This window comes from Protopterus annectens, chromosome 10.part0 (assembly GCF_019279795.1).
Source record: "Protopterus annectens isolate FY-2018-M chromosome 10.part0, PAN1.0, whole genome shotgun sequence".
In the NCBI taxonomy this organism is placed as follows: Eukaryota; Metazoa; Chordata; order Ceratodontiformes; family Protopteridae; genus Protopterus; species Protopterus annectens.
In genome coordinates this window covers 1,681,906,339-1,681,919,844 of record NC_056744.1, presented here as the reverse complement: position 1 = coordinate 1,681,919,844, position 13,506 = coordinate 1,681,906,339, and the positions used below count along the sequence as shown (strand labels likewise).

Sequence of the window (13,506 nt, the reverse complement as noted above, 5' to 3'; positions counted from 1 at the left end):
GACTGTCTTAGGAGACACTTCGTCGGTTTTGGTCCTCGGTTGTCTATCTTTTTCTTTGCGTTTTTTGTGAACTCCAGTAGTCGGATGGCTATCAGATGACATTTCTGGATAGTTAAACCTGCGTCCAAAATAGTTTAATGCAAAATCATACCAACGCTTAATAGTAGAGTATAATAATAATATATGAAGTCTTAATGATAGTTTATTTGTATCATTTCAAAGGGTGACCATTCCTATATATTCAATGCATATTTTATGCATATAACATTTTAATTTTATCATCAAGTACCCATAACCATTGGTTAACATATCATGAGTCCATCTTACTCTATACATCTTCAAGACGATCTATTTTATTTATCTATTTTATTTATTTTATTCATGTCTATGAGTGCCTTATTATTAGCATATTTTAGCGCTTAGCTTACAACACGATGTGTTCCTGGGCACTTAGCATTGCCTAATAGCATTTTTACAAATGAAATTCATAGTCGGCAGTTTGCCGATATATACCTTTCTTTATATGAGTTGAGACAATATGGTCTAGTTAGATTCTAACTGAATGTATATGCAATTTAATCTAATTGGATTCTATAGAGTGTCATTTGCTTAATTGATTGATTTTAGACGCTAAACTTCGGCGCGCTTTTCTGTATTTAAATGGTGGTTTTAATTAATTTTATATTGTCTGATGAAGCGTAGTAGGTACTATGCGAAAGCGCTCACACTTTAATAAATCTGTTTTGGATTACTACTGGAGTTCTTGTGAATATTTCGTTTCATTTCCATCACATTTGGACTTGTGATTGTGATTTTGACCTAATTCGTGGTGAGAGCATCTGGTTTTTATCTCACTATCTGTTTTACGCTACAGGTACTCTCTTCAGCTATCGGGTGTTTTTTATTATACTCTACTCTTTTTGCTTTTGCTATTACACCGATTGCACGCGATGGAACCCATCAATATTGAACTAGACTATTGTCCAGGGACTAGGGATGCTTCAGCCATTTGGACCGGGCTTTTACATCAACAATTAAACCCTTTATTGGCTCTGGATTTGTCTAATGTTAACACTGCTGTTCCTGCAAATGATGAAGGCGATAACATCACCGAATTTAACACCATATCCAAGGAGCTTGAGGATGATATGTACAGGCTACAAAGATATGCCTGGCAAAGACAACACCTCGAGGCATGCTTACACCATCGCATCGTACCGAGGGGGATGAGAGTCCTTTGCATGCCGAAGTATGGGGAAACACATCCTGTACTCCTTAAAAAATGGCAGGACTTGAATATTGACCTTGGATTCAGGTACATAAAGTTACTCAGAGTATTTTAATCCTATAGAATCTGATTTACACTGTAAAATTGATCAAGCATATAGAGATTTAAACGAACGTTTTAAATCAGAGTATTGTGTTAAAATACTACACAATATATGTTTGCAAGTTAACTCGTATAGTGAAAGGCTAAAATCAACAAAGCTACGTAAACTACAGAGGGACTTCAATGACTTTGCTTCACGCCAAATATTTGTTAGGCCGAGACGTAGCAATGCCTCTCTGAGCACAACTAATGGTAATGACCATACTGGACATTTACAAATGAACAGTAACATATCTGCTAGCGTTCAACCCATTGTAGAAAAATCTACACTTCATACCAATAACATTGTGGGGAATAATGAACTGCTGTCACCTTCCCCTTCGGAAGCTATTAACATCATAGCTTCCACTGAGACTGACACGCCCCCCCCTAACCAGCAAGCGCTGAAACAGTCCTCTGGTAATTTAACAGTAGGAGCCAGGCCAAAAGAATTACGTATTGACAGTTCTTCTTCTTCTTTTTTACCTTATCCCGTGAAACAACAGTTTTACAACAGAGGCCGATCACACAGTCGAGGCCCCAGGAAAAGAAAACTATCAAGAGAAAATTTCAACCCAGCAAGAAAAACAAGAATGTGACTGATTTACTGTTTAACCATTCTGATTTTTCTCTTTCTGACTCTGATATATCATTGTTGAACAGACGACTAAATTTTATTCCAGCCTGTCCTGACACTATCAGTAATATTCTTGTTGATCTTAGACTATTCTGCAGACAGGTTGCACTTAAATTATTTTTTAAAGATAGATGTAATCTAACAAATGCTACTGAAAAGGTCACTTTTAAACGCAAAAGCACCTTCACACATCACATAGAATGCTTTTTAAAACTATGTGAGCAGGATTTTTACCATTTGTTCTCTAATGGTGTTAAACCATGTTTTTATAACCTCACTTCAGAAGAATTCATTTAATTACAATATTTGAAAAATTGTAATGAAGTCACTATAAAACCAGCGGACAAAGGTAGAGGTATGGTTATATTAAAAACTATTGAATATAACACTAATATGTCTTTGATGCTTTCAGATGATGCCACCTATATAAAATTGATGCCACATGACACTGTAAAAATTATTAAAGATGTGCATGAAACTTTACATGATCTTTTAATGTGTAGGCAGATCAGTGAACAGATATAAAATTACCTTCTTATTGATAATCCTACCATACCTATCATTAAGGGATTACCCAAAATACATAAGAACCAGTTTCCTATACCACTAAGACCAATTTTATCAGGAGACAAATGGGTAACTGCCAACATATCGTCCTTCACTGAATTTCTGCTAAGACCAGTAGTTGACTCTTATTCTTCAATTTTGAAAGATACATATCAGCTTTTAAATTACTTATCAGATGTACATCTAACCTCTAATGAACATGAATATCTTTTAGTCACATTAGATGTAAAAAATCTTTTTACCTCAATACCCAATGACTTAGGGATTGAAGCCATAAGAGAATTGCTATCGAAGGAGACTACCTTTACTACTGATAGACAACTTTTAATATGCCAACTACTAGAGCTAGTATTAAACAACAACGCTTTCATGTTTTTAGATAGTTACTATTTACAAAAATGGGGGGTGGCAATGGGCACCCCCTGTGCCAATACGCATGCCAACTTGGTCGTTCTCAATTGGGAACAGAGTTGTTTGTTCTGTCATCCCTCCTTTGCTAAGATTAAGCTCTACAAACGTTTTGTGGATGATATTCTTATCATCTGGGAGGGTACGAAAATAGATTTTGAGAATTTTTTATCTTATTTTGAATCTACTTCCACATTTCTTAGATTCACTATGGACTGTTCCCATGAGAAGATCCACTTTTTGGATACAACGCTCAGACTAACGGTTAGCGGCTCTATTGTGTCTACACTATATAGGAAACCTACATGGAAGAACACATTATTAACCTTCGATAGCATGCATCCCAGGTATATCTTCCCAGGCATAATAAAAAGTCAATTCATTAGATTAACTAGACTTTGTAAAGATAGTCACGATTTACATTCTGAAGCTGATTATCTAGAAGAACTTTTTATTGAAAGAGGTTATCAGCCTACTTTGGTTAGTAGTATTAAAAACAGTATTATTAAGAATATATATCAAGACAGAACTAGATACACGAACAGTAAGACTCCTGCATCTATAAACAAAGGTGCCTCAGTTACTCAAGTGAATCACGTTGCTATAACCTTGAACTATACCAGTAGCATTAGTAGTTTGAAAAAGGTCTTCTTTAATAATTGGAAGATTCTAACCATGGACTCGGATACCAAATCAATTGTAGGGAACAAACCTTATTTTATGTATAGGAATAGCCCAAACCTTAAATGATTACTATGTAATGATTCTTATCCTATACACCCAGTATCAACTCCCATTAGTAAAAGATTAGGAACTTGTCCTTGTTACAGTTGTAACAGATGCAACTATATTTCCAAAATACAAGAGTTTCAACATCCCAGTCTGACTTATACTTTTTCACCCAGATTTTTTGCAACCTGCACAACTAAAAACTTGATCTATCTTGCAACATGCAAAAAATGTCAGGCTTTCTATGTTGGCTTAACAAAGAGATGTCTGAAGGACAGAATTTATGGTCACCTTTATGACATACAGAGAAAAAATGACCTAAATGCTCTATCAAAACACATAATAGAACATCCTTCACATAGTTTTTATTTTAGAGTTCTAGAGATAGTAACATTTAATAAAAGAGGTGGTAGTAATGCCACATGTTTAAGCAACAAAGAGTTAAAATGGATTTTGAGACTAGGTGCACACTTATCACCTGGCTTAAATAGCTGCATTTCTATTAAACCAGTTTTAGATATTAGATGAGTTCCATTTATTTAATATTTATCATTTAATATCTCATGTTTTTAAGATCTATTTAACAACACCCTTGTGCATGAATTATTATAGTATATTCATATATTTTTACAGTATTTTTTTATATATGTTATATATGTATATATATGTATGTTTTGGATTACTCTCATATATAAAGTTATATATTTTGCACATTTTTTACATTTATGCATATTTGCACATCATGTTTTTCTATTTATTCATATAGATCATTACCATATAATGGGTATATGTTAGTAACACCTTTAATATAAATAGATATGGTGATACATACATATATAAAAAATTTTGTTTATCTTACAATTAATAATAAGTTTTTAATAGTGTATTTTATGTATTTATTCATCTATTTATCAATTTAATATACTGTCTTAGACATTATTATCATTATTTCCTTTAATATATATATACATATATTGATATTCTTTATCTTTAAATGAAGTCTTAATGATAGTTTATTTGTATTATTTCAAAGGGTGACCATTCCTATATATTCAATGCATATTTTATGCATATAACATATTTTAATTTTATCATCAAGTACCCATAACCATTGGTTAACATATCATGAGTCCATCTTACTCTATACATCTACAAGACGATCTATTTTATTTATTTTATTCATGTCTAGGAGTGCCTTATTATTAGCATATTTTAGCGCTTAGCTTACAACACGATGTGTTTCTGGGCACTTAGCATTGCCTAATAGCATTTTTACAAATGAAATTCATAGTCGGCAGTTTGCCGATATATACCTTTCTTTATATGAGTTGAGACAATATGGTCTAGTTAGATTCTAACTGAATGTATATGCAATTTAATCTAATTGGATTCTATAGAGTGTCATTTGCTTAATTGATTGATTTTAGATGCTAAACTTTGGCGCGCTTTTCTGTATTTAAATGGTGGTTTTAATTAATTTTATATTGTCTGATGAAGCGTAGTAGGTATTACGCGAAAGCGCTCACACTTTAATAAATCTGTTTTGGATTACTACTGGAGTTCTTGTGAATATTTCGTTTCATTTCCATCACATTTGGACTTGTGATTTTGACCTCATTCGTGGTGAGAGCATCTGGTTTTTATCTCACAATGCTTAATAGTGCGTTGGTTAAATCTAGCACAAAACCGACAACCTAAAACGTTATGGTCAGGGCCTAGGCAAGGAATACAGTAAGAATGAAAGTCCTTATGAGGTATTTGCTTCCCACAAGAAATACAATGAACTTTTTCTGACATCGGTCTGGAGCAAGAAAAAAAGTTTCCCCAATGGGGTACTTAGCTTTATAGAAGACTTTGGATCTGAAATTCAAACACGAAAATCTCAGGAGTCGGCCAACCGGCACTTGCAAACTGCTTCTGCTTCAGGCACCGCGCAGCAAGAAAGACTAAAGAAAATAGCGTCGGCCGCATCTTTTTTACCCCTGACGACCTGACGTCAGGGAAGGGGAGACAGCAGCCGACACAGGACCCAGGAGTTTGGAATTCAGGCCGACTGAGGGCAACCTGCCAGCAGGATTACCCAAATGCAATGACTGCAACAGTGAAACACGAAGAACATCTGGAAACCCTGACTTCTGTTTATAAAATGTATACTGATCCCAAACTTCGTTTTATTAACTTTTTTCTAAGGACTACAATTAGTGAGTAATGCCAGGTAGTGTTTCATACTTTTTATTGTTCTAAAAATGGATGTTAATGCAAAATGTGTTGCTCTGTTAACTTTTTAAACGAATTACAGTTTGTTTGTTTCTTTTGGCTTTTCCCGGTTAGGGGTCGCCACAGCGGAACTCCGGTCCACTAATGATTGGCAGTAGATTTTGACGTGCTGGCTTGCCGGGCCTAACGCACAACCTTCAACGAAGGAATGCCCATTCACGCATGTCGCCACACAGAAGACGCTCTAAATGAGAATCGAACGGGCAACGTCTGTGAGGTGACAATGCTACTGCAGCACCACCACCGCAGCGCAAAATGGCCCTGATTATGGATCTTTGTCGTCCCCCCCCCATTATTTTTGGCTTTATTTGTGGATCTTCAACAAAGAAATTGAGAGGTATGAAACAGACTAACTTTTAGCTTAAGTTCCACTCCTCCCCCCACATTTTGGCCTTCTATGTGACTGAGAGATTTATTTATTTAATTATGTTTATTTTATAAGATGCCAGTGTCTGAGATGTACACAAACAAATAAGCTATAACTGCTTGTGCTGTCTTCAGAGGACAAAGATTAAATTGCTGTTGCTCATTATTCTGGCTTTGCAAGATTAATGCTACTTGTATAAAGCAAATTAATGCTACTTGTATAAAGCAACTTAAAATACCTTAATTTGCAGCTGCTTAGCTACTGTCCATGGAACAAAGATTGGATGCTTTACACAGGCATTATTTTATCATAATCAGAGGTCTAAACTGCACACCCAAGTGGCTATAATTGCTGAATGGCAGCCGTTTGTGCATGTAAGTAAATAATTTTGTTTAAATAGTTACTAATCTATCACATCACTAGCGTTTATCTGTGCAGAGTAAAACAGAATGCTTTATCATTGTGACCTTTAATATTACTACTTTTAATCACAGTCTGACATCTACAGTGCAGTCAAAGTGGTAATTAACTGTTGGGTACTACAGTTAAAGGGTAGCTTCTGATCTGGGAAGCATAGCTTTTCATCCAGTGCTCAATTCATTGAAAGTCAAATCATCTAAAACTCTTTTTATCGAATCACAATTCATTGAAAACATTCTAGACAACAATTATACCATACCAAACCTATTTTTTGCAGGAAGCAATCCCTCTGCACCTCTTTTGTGGAGGCTTTGTCCCTCTACAACTTAATATACTAACTCCACATTAACACAGCCACTGAGGAAAGGTAAAACAGAACAGACAATGAAACAACGTTGGCACACAAGCTGAAGCTTATACAGATCTGGGGTACAACATTATGATAGTCATTACCAATTCTACAATCTTGCAAACAACCTACTTTTAATGGTTGCTATCCCAGAAAAATACACCATCACACATTACAGACACACTTCTACAGTTTTCAAGGACTTGTAATTCGAAGAAAAGAGGTTTCGACGACAAGAATTTTACATTAAAAGTTTTAGATGACTGGACTTTCAATTAAATGAGCATTCAATGAAAAGACATGCTTCTCTGATCTGACATGACAAAAATAGTGTTAAAAAAAAGTATTGTTTTTGCTGAAATGTGTAAAACTACTATTAACATGGCTTGTACTTTGTGTGTATGTGTGGGGGGTATTTAAGAATAACAAGTTGGTTATAATTTCTTTCACTTTATATTAAATAAATAGTGGCTATTTTTGGTGGTCTGGAAAGAGCAGGACATGCATGAAAGCATATGATCATTGGTACAGTGGCAGTGTTACTATCTCACAGCACATGGCTGTGGGAGGAGTTCTTGGCTGGCGCTTCTTGTGTGAAGTGTGCACACCCTTGTCACAGTGTGGGTTTATCCACGTGCTTGGGTTTTCTCCAACAGTCCAAAGACATGAAACAGGAGAACTTGTGTTCCTCCAACTTACCTATAGGCAAATATGCAGAGTGTGTGTGTGTGTGTGTGTGTGTGTGTGTGTGTGTGTGTGTGTGTGTGTGTGTGTGTGTGTGTGCGTGTGTGTGTGCATGTGTGTGTGAGCTTGTGTGTGTGAGCGTGTGTGTGTGAGCGTGCCGGAGTGGTTGTGTATCTTCTAACAGACCTGGTTTCTTAGGACCATGTGTAAGTGTAACTGAAAAATCAGGAGCATGTTATAATAGACCTGGCATTCTGGGCCATTGCGTGTGTGTGTGTGTGTGTGTTTGTGTGTGCGCCCACGCGCATGTGAGCGTGTGTGTGTCTATATAAAATGATCACAGATTTTATCTGTGGGGTCACACTATAAAAAAAATATATATATATGTTTTGACATTCTTTTCCAAGGGGCTGTTTGTTGGCTATTAGCCCATTCATGGCCAGTCTGTCCATCAGTTTGCCATCTCCAGAGTGAGGAGCAACTGGAAGGGCACATCACTCAGACAGCTATCAGTGAATGTTTCAGGTTTTTCTGCTTTTGTTTCTCCTAGCTGTAATGTATACAGCTGGCAGAAGGGGAAGGGTGTGTAATGAAATGAAAGCAGAGGTCATTCTCTCATTTCCACACGGGGCACTCCCTCCAAGCAACCCTCTTCCCTACCCCACTGAGGCACGAGTGGTGATCCTTCTGGTCTCCATCAGGAAGTTAGCACCACACACTGTACTCCTGAGTGCACACGCGAGACAAGCAGGAAATCTCCTTCACTCCTTTCCTTTGCCTGCCTTTCTCCTTTAATGCCGGGGCTACTAACTGAACTATGGTTGCCTAAGTCACAGTTGGGAATCTATTCCCTCACCATGGTGCCAGGCTGGACACAGTATTGGCAGGCATATACACAAGTCTATGCAGCACTGAAAAAAATGGCAAATAATTATCTTTCAAAAATATGGCAGAAAATTTAATCAAAGAATAGGAATAGGCAGGCCCCCAGAGCTTCTGGGATCTTGGTGGCCCTCACACTTTAGGCTGCATAAAACAGAGGTTTAGTAGTGGCCTCTGCCCTGAACCTCACACCAGTCCTACACAGAGATGAGCACAGAAAGCAGTTAAAGCTTTTGTGTAGGGGTTGGGAGATAGTTTGGTCATTACTACTATAATTACCTGTCACAATCAAAACTCAAACAGTGTCACAGAAGGTTACTATAGCTTGTCTGGAGGCACTGAACTGTTTAGGACAAACATGACAGACTAAATTACTGTGACTGTCATTTTTTCACTTTCCTGACAAGTAGATATTGGATGCACAAAAGGTGGTTATTTTGGGGGTGCTGTGGTAAGCAGGAATGTTGTGTAAATCTGACAGCAACAGGTTAAAATATTTTACTGTTTTCTATTTGTTCTTTCAGGTTTGTCCCAGTCTGACATCAGAGTAGTACACAGAAGGCGGCTCCCTTTTAGGATAGGGGTGAACAGGCATACTGTATACATATGTTTGACAGCAGCTACTTGAAATACACAAATGTGGCAATTTGTGCTATTCATATCCAAGTCTGATACCAGAGGACTAACCAAATAATGAAACCAAAGCCACCAATAAACATAGAGAGGTGACAGAGTGGTGTGAAAGCTTCCCATAAAAACTTAAAGCAGAGTAAAGCTCCAAGGAATATTTTAATAAACTAAGATTAAGCGCTTTTGTCTTACACAGCTAGCACTTCATCTAAACACAATCAATTATTTGATCATTCCTTATGCAAGTTCCAGAAAGCCAACTGAACCAATTAAACAATCAATTTGTCTACGAATATTTTCTTAAAGGTACAACCACAAACAGAACTGTTGTTAAAAAACAATGTAATGCTAAAAGCACATTCATAAGCTCTATCATTTTATAAGGTATAAAAGAATATATATAAAAATGTAACTTGCACATCTTTAAACACTACGTAAATATAATCTTGAAAAAAACCTGCACTCAAGAAAGCTTAAATATCAAGCTGCATTTCATATTTTGTAGGTAACTCTTTAAGAACACAATTTACATTTTATAATTTAGCTGACTAGAACATTAAAACAGGTTGTATAGAAATATAATAATTTAAACCAGGTGCGGTAAAAGCATTCAGTCTAAATTGCCATATTAACTACCTTTATTCCAACCTATTTTTCCAGTCCCCAACCAGAGGACTAAAATCTACATGTTCATCAAGTCATCATGCAAGGTACATTTATGCAGAGTGTTGTTAATGTCTTTGTTCTTAATGCTATAAACGTGCTTGTCTTTACACTTCAACGCTCCCTCCATCGCTCCCTCCATTTTTCCAACACAGAAACGGTCACATTTCTTACATACCACTAGGTATACAATATTTTTGCTTCCATGATTTCCTTTTAAAAAAACACCCTTGTTTTAAAGATGTTACCTAAAATAATACTATATTCTTCAATAATGTATGGACATTGACTACAACCTCCACATTTTTTCATTCCTCTTCTTTTACTCTCTGGTGTAGGCTCTGCTCATATAAACTTTTTAAGTCCCGGACAGGCTTAGAAACAAACTTACGGTCAAAACCATGTGCCCTCACAATTTCGGGATTAAACCTCAACATATTCTAATAGCAGCCAGAGGGTTTCACAGAGGGTGACTTGTTTTTTACTAGAACAGACATTGTTTCCATATGGGAGTGGAATTTATGCATTCTTACAAGCATATGTTGTCTTTTCAGTTTATTGTGAACTGTTACTTTATCAGACGCACACAAAAAAAAAAACCTGCAAATTTTTTTTGTTCAGGCCATCACTGGATCAAAAGTTTTGGAAATAGCTCTTAAATGCATCTCAGAGCATCTACATTCCCAAGACTTCTGAGGGGTCTAGTGGACCCCCTGACCTGCAGGTTAAGATTATCATTTACCCCAGAGGTAATATACTGCAACTCGTGGACAGTTAGGGTGGCAGGGATGCAAGTAAAAGGAAAGCTGAAGAATGACACTATTTCTTTCTTTAGTAAGTTATGATTTTTGTTTGGGATATCTCTGAATCAAAAGGTTGGGAAAAAATAGAATATACTTCAGAACATTTAAAAAAATCATGACAGTTTAATTCAGTTATTTCCTCCACAGCTACTACAGTTCCCTCTGGCCCAATTGGAGAGCATTAAAAGGATACAGGACAAAGCAAAGCTGAAGAGTAAGACAATTTTTTTCCTTAGTCATGATTTTTTCAGGGTATCATGGAATCTAAAATGTAACTCAGAACAGCTGAAAAATATAAACTAGATGAGGTGAAGAGGTGAAGACTGGGGAATGGGCAAAACAGGGATTTGTGTGTTGGGCAGGGTCCCATCGAACTCTTTGCCTAGGGCTCTATTACACCGAAGGGCAGCCTTGCCTGGCCCAACACACTACTGACTCGGACCTAGAATAATTTTATTACTGCATCACTAATTACTCTATTCCTGCACTAATTTCAGCATTAACTACCTATTTACACCAACTTTTGAGAGAGAGAAAAGATGGCTCTGAGAAACAACAGTGATGGTGTCTCAAAGTTCTGACACACATATATATATATATATATATATATATATATATATATATATATATATATATATATATCAAAAATCACACAAAAAGCTGTACTTACTAAACAGTTAGAAACATAAAAATACATAAGGCTATAAAATATTTTTAAATCATGGATAACTAGACTTATTCCCAGTAATTCTGACTACCTTAACACAGCAAGCAACCACAATAAAAAAACTAACAAACAGAGTTATATAATCTGCTACAGCCAAATGAGGTTCAATACCTGATACGGTGCAATGTGTGCACCTGTGTACTTCCACACACCTTTCAGTTAGAATATATGCACACACTGTGACAGTCCTGCATTCCCTAAAGTTTCTATTTGTAAGTTCTGCTATTGTGGGCCTTTCCACATGGAGCCCTTGTGACGTGCCTTCCAATACCCTTCCCAGGGATGAGTGAGGCAGCATCAGCTTCTCATTCCCATCTCTTCTTAGCTGGTTTCTCTTGTACCCAGCCTGCTAATGCGCGACAGCAAAGGCTTACTTAGAGCTAAAGTCTTTGACACCCAGGTAAAAGAAACCAAATTCTAAATAGCAATTTATAGCTAGACTGTCACAATCATGCTTTTTTTCAAGCAAGATGCTGGCCAGCACAGTTAATGCATAACCATTTTAGTGGTCATCTAAAACAAAAAAAAGAATACAGAACACAAACTTCAACACAGTACCATAATTAATAGAAAAAAAGGAAGAAATGTACAGTGTGCACCTTACCTCGGAGTTTGTAAAACTCTCCATTAGTAGAGTATATAGTAAACATGTTTGGCTCTTCTTCACTGATCAAAATTTTAGCTCCCATTAAAGACAAGAATCCTCGCGGTTTTTGGTTCTTGCTTTGTTCATTGACAAAATACTGCAGAAGTCCAGAGTCATATTCCAGCAAAAAGTACCTGTGGAAGTAGAGAAAAGACAAACATTGTTTTGCTAACTGCATAAGAAAACTAAAGGGAATGTGTACCAGGGTTGCCCTGGCAACGATGCACTGTAGACAATTCGGGCCTATATCACATTGTTGAAAACTGACAATGTCGAACAGCTACAATATCGAAAGTGCCATTCATCAAAACTGTTCTTGTGGAGGGCTGTGCCCCTCACCCCCCCCCCGCTAATTATATATGCCAAGTCCGAGATCGCACTGCAGTGAGGAAAGGGCAAATATTCTGATCCTCACTGCACCGCGATCCCCCAAGAACAGTTTCGATGAACAACACTTTCGATATTTTGGCCGTTCGACATTGTCAGTTTTCGACAATGTGACAGGAACCAGATAATTCAAGTGTATACAACAAGACTGTAATGCTCTTCTGAGGCAGTAGCATAGCTTTCAGGATGGAGGATAAAAGATACAAATAGACCAACTTATTTTAGCTATCATATCTAATTATAAAGTGTTTGGGGGGGGGGCCACAGTGGTGCAGCGGTTAGTGTTGCCGCCTCACAGCAAGAGGTTCTCCGGTTCGATCCTTGGCTGGGGTGCCTTCTGTGCAGAGTCTGCATGTCCTCCCTGTGGTCACGTGGGTTTCCACCAGGTGCTCCGGTTTTCTCCCACATCCCAAAGACATGTTATAGGTGGATTGGACACTCTAAACTGGTCCTAGGCGTGAGTGCATGTGTGCGCCTTCTGTGGAAGGTTGGGCGCTGGGCTGGCAACTCGACACTGTAAAACTCCACTGCCAATCATGCGTGGACAGGTGATCTGCTGTGGCGACCCCTAACCGGGAAAGCTGAAAGACGATGATCTAATTATAAAGTGTTTACAAGCAACCTGGTACTTTTCTCAACACAGTACAGTTCTATTCAGTAGACTGCAAGCATCTCCACAAAGTTATTTTCTTTGCACAGCAAATGTTTACACTTAACTAATGTACAGTGTACAGAAAAAAGCATTAACAGATGTACACAATACTAATTTGAACAAAAAAATCAGTTTGCAAACAAAGAAAATTAAGAATTACTGTAAACAATTAATACAAGACTATAAAAATAGCATGATCTAATAATGCAAGCTTGATAACAATGAGGCCATTATAAACTAAAACCAAAGCAGAACATACACAAGATGGTATACTTGTTGCAAGCCCCATCTAAATTACACAACATCCTG

General features: G+C 37.1%; 1 protein-coding gene across 1 annotated transcript in view; it reads right to left on the bottom strand.

Annotated features, from left to right (window-relative positions):
- The window catches only part of LOC122814416 (oxysterol-binding protein-related protein 10-like), a 1,436,298-nt gene that overhangs the window by 1,034,767 nt on the left and 388,025 nt on the right, over positions 1 to 13,506 (bottom strand). The window contains exon 2 of the mRNA XM_044086999.1: positions 12,117 to 12,292. Within this exon, the coding sequence (XP_043942934.1) occupies positions 12,117 to 12,292 (176 nt within the window). The remainder of the gene's footprint in view (positions 1 to 12,116; positions 12,293 to 13,506) is intronic.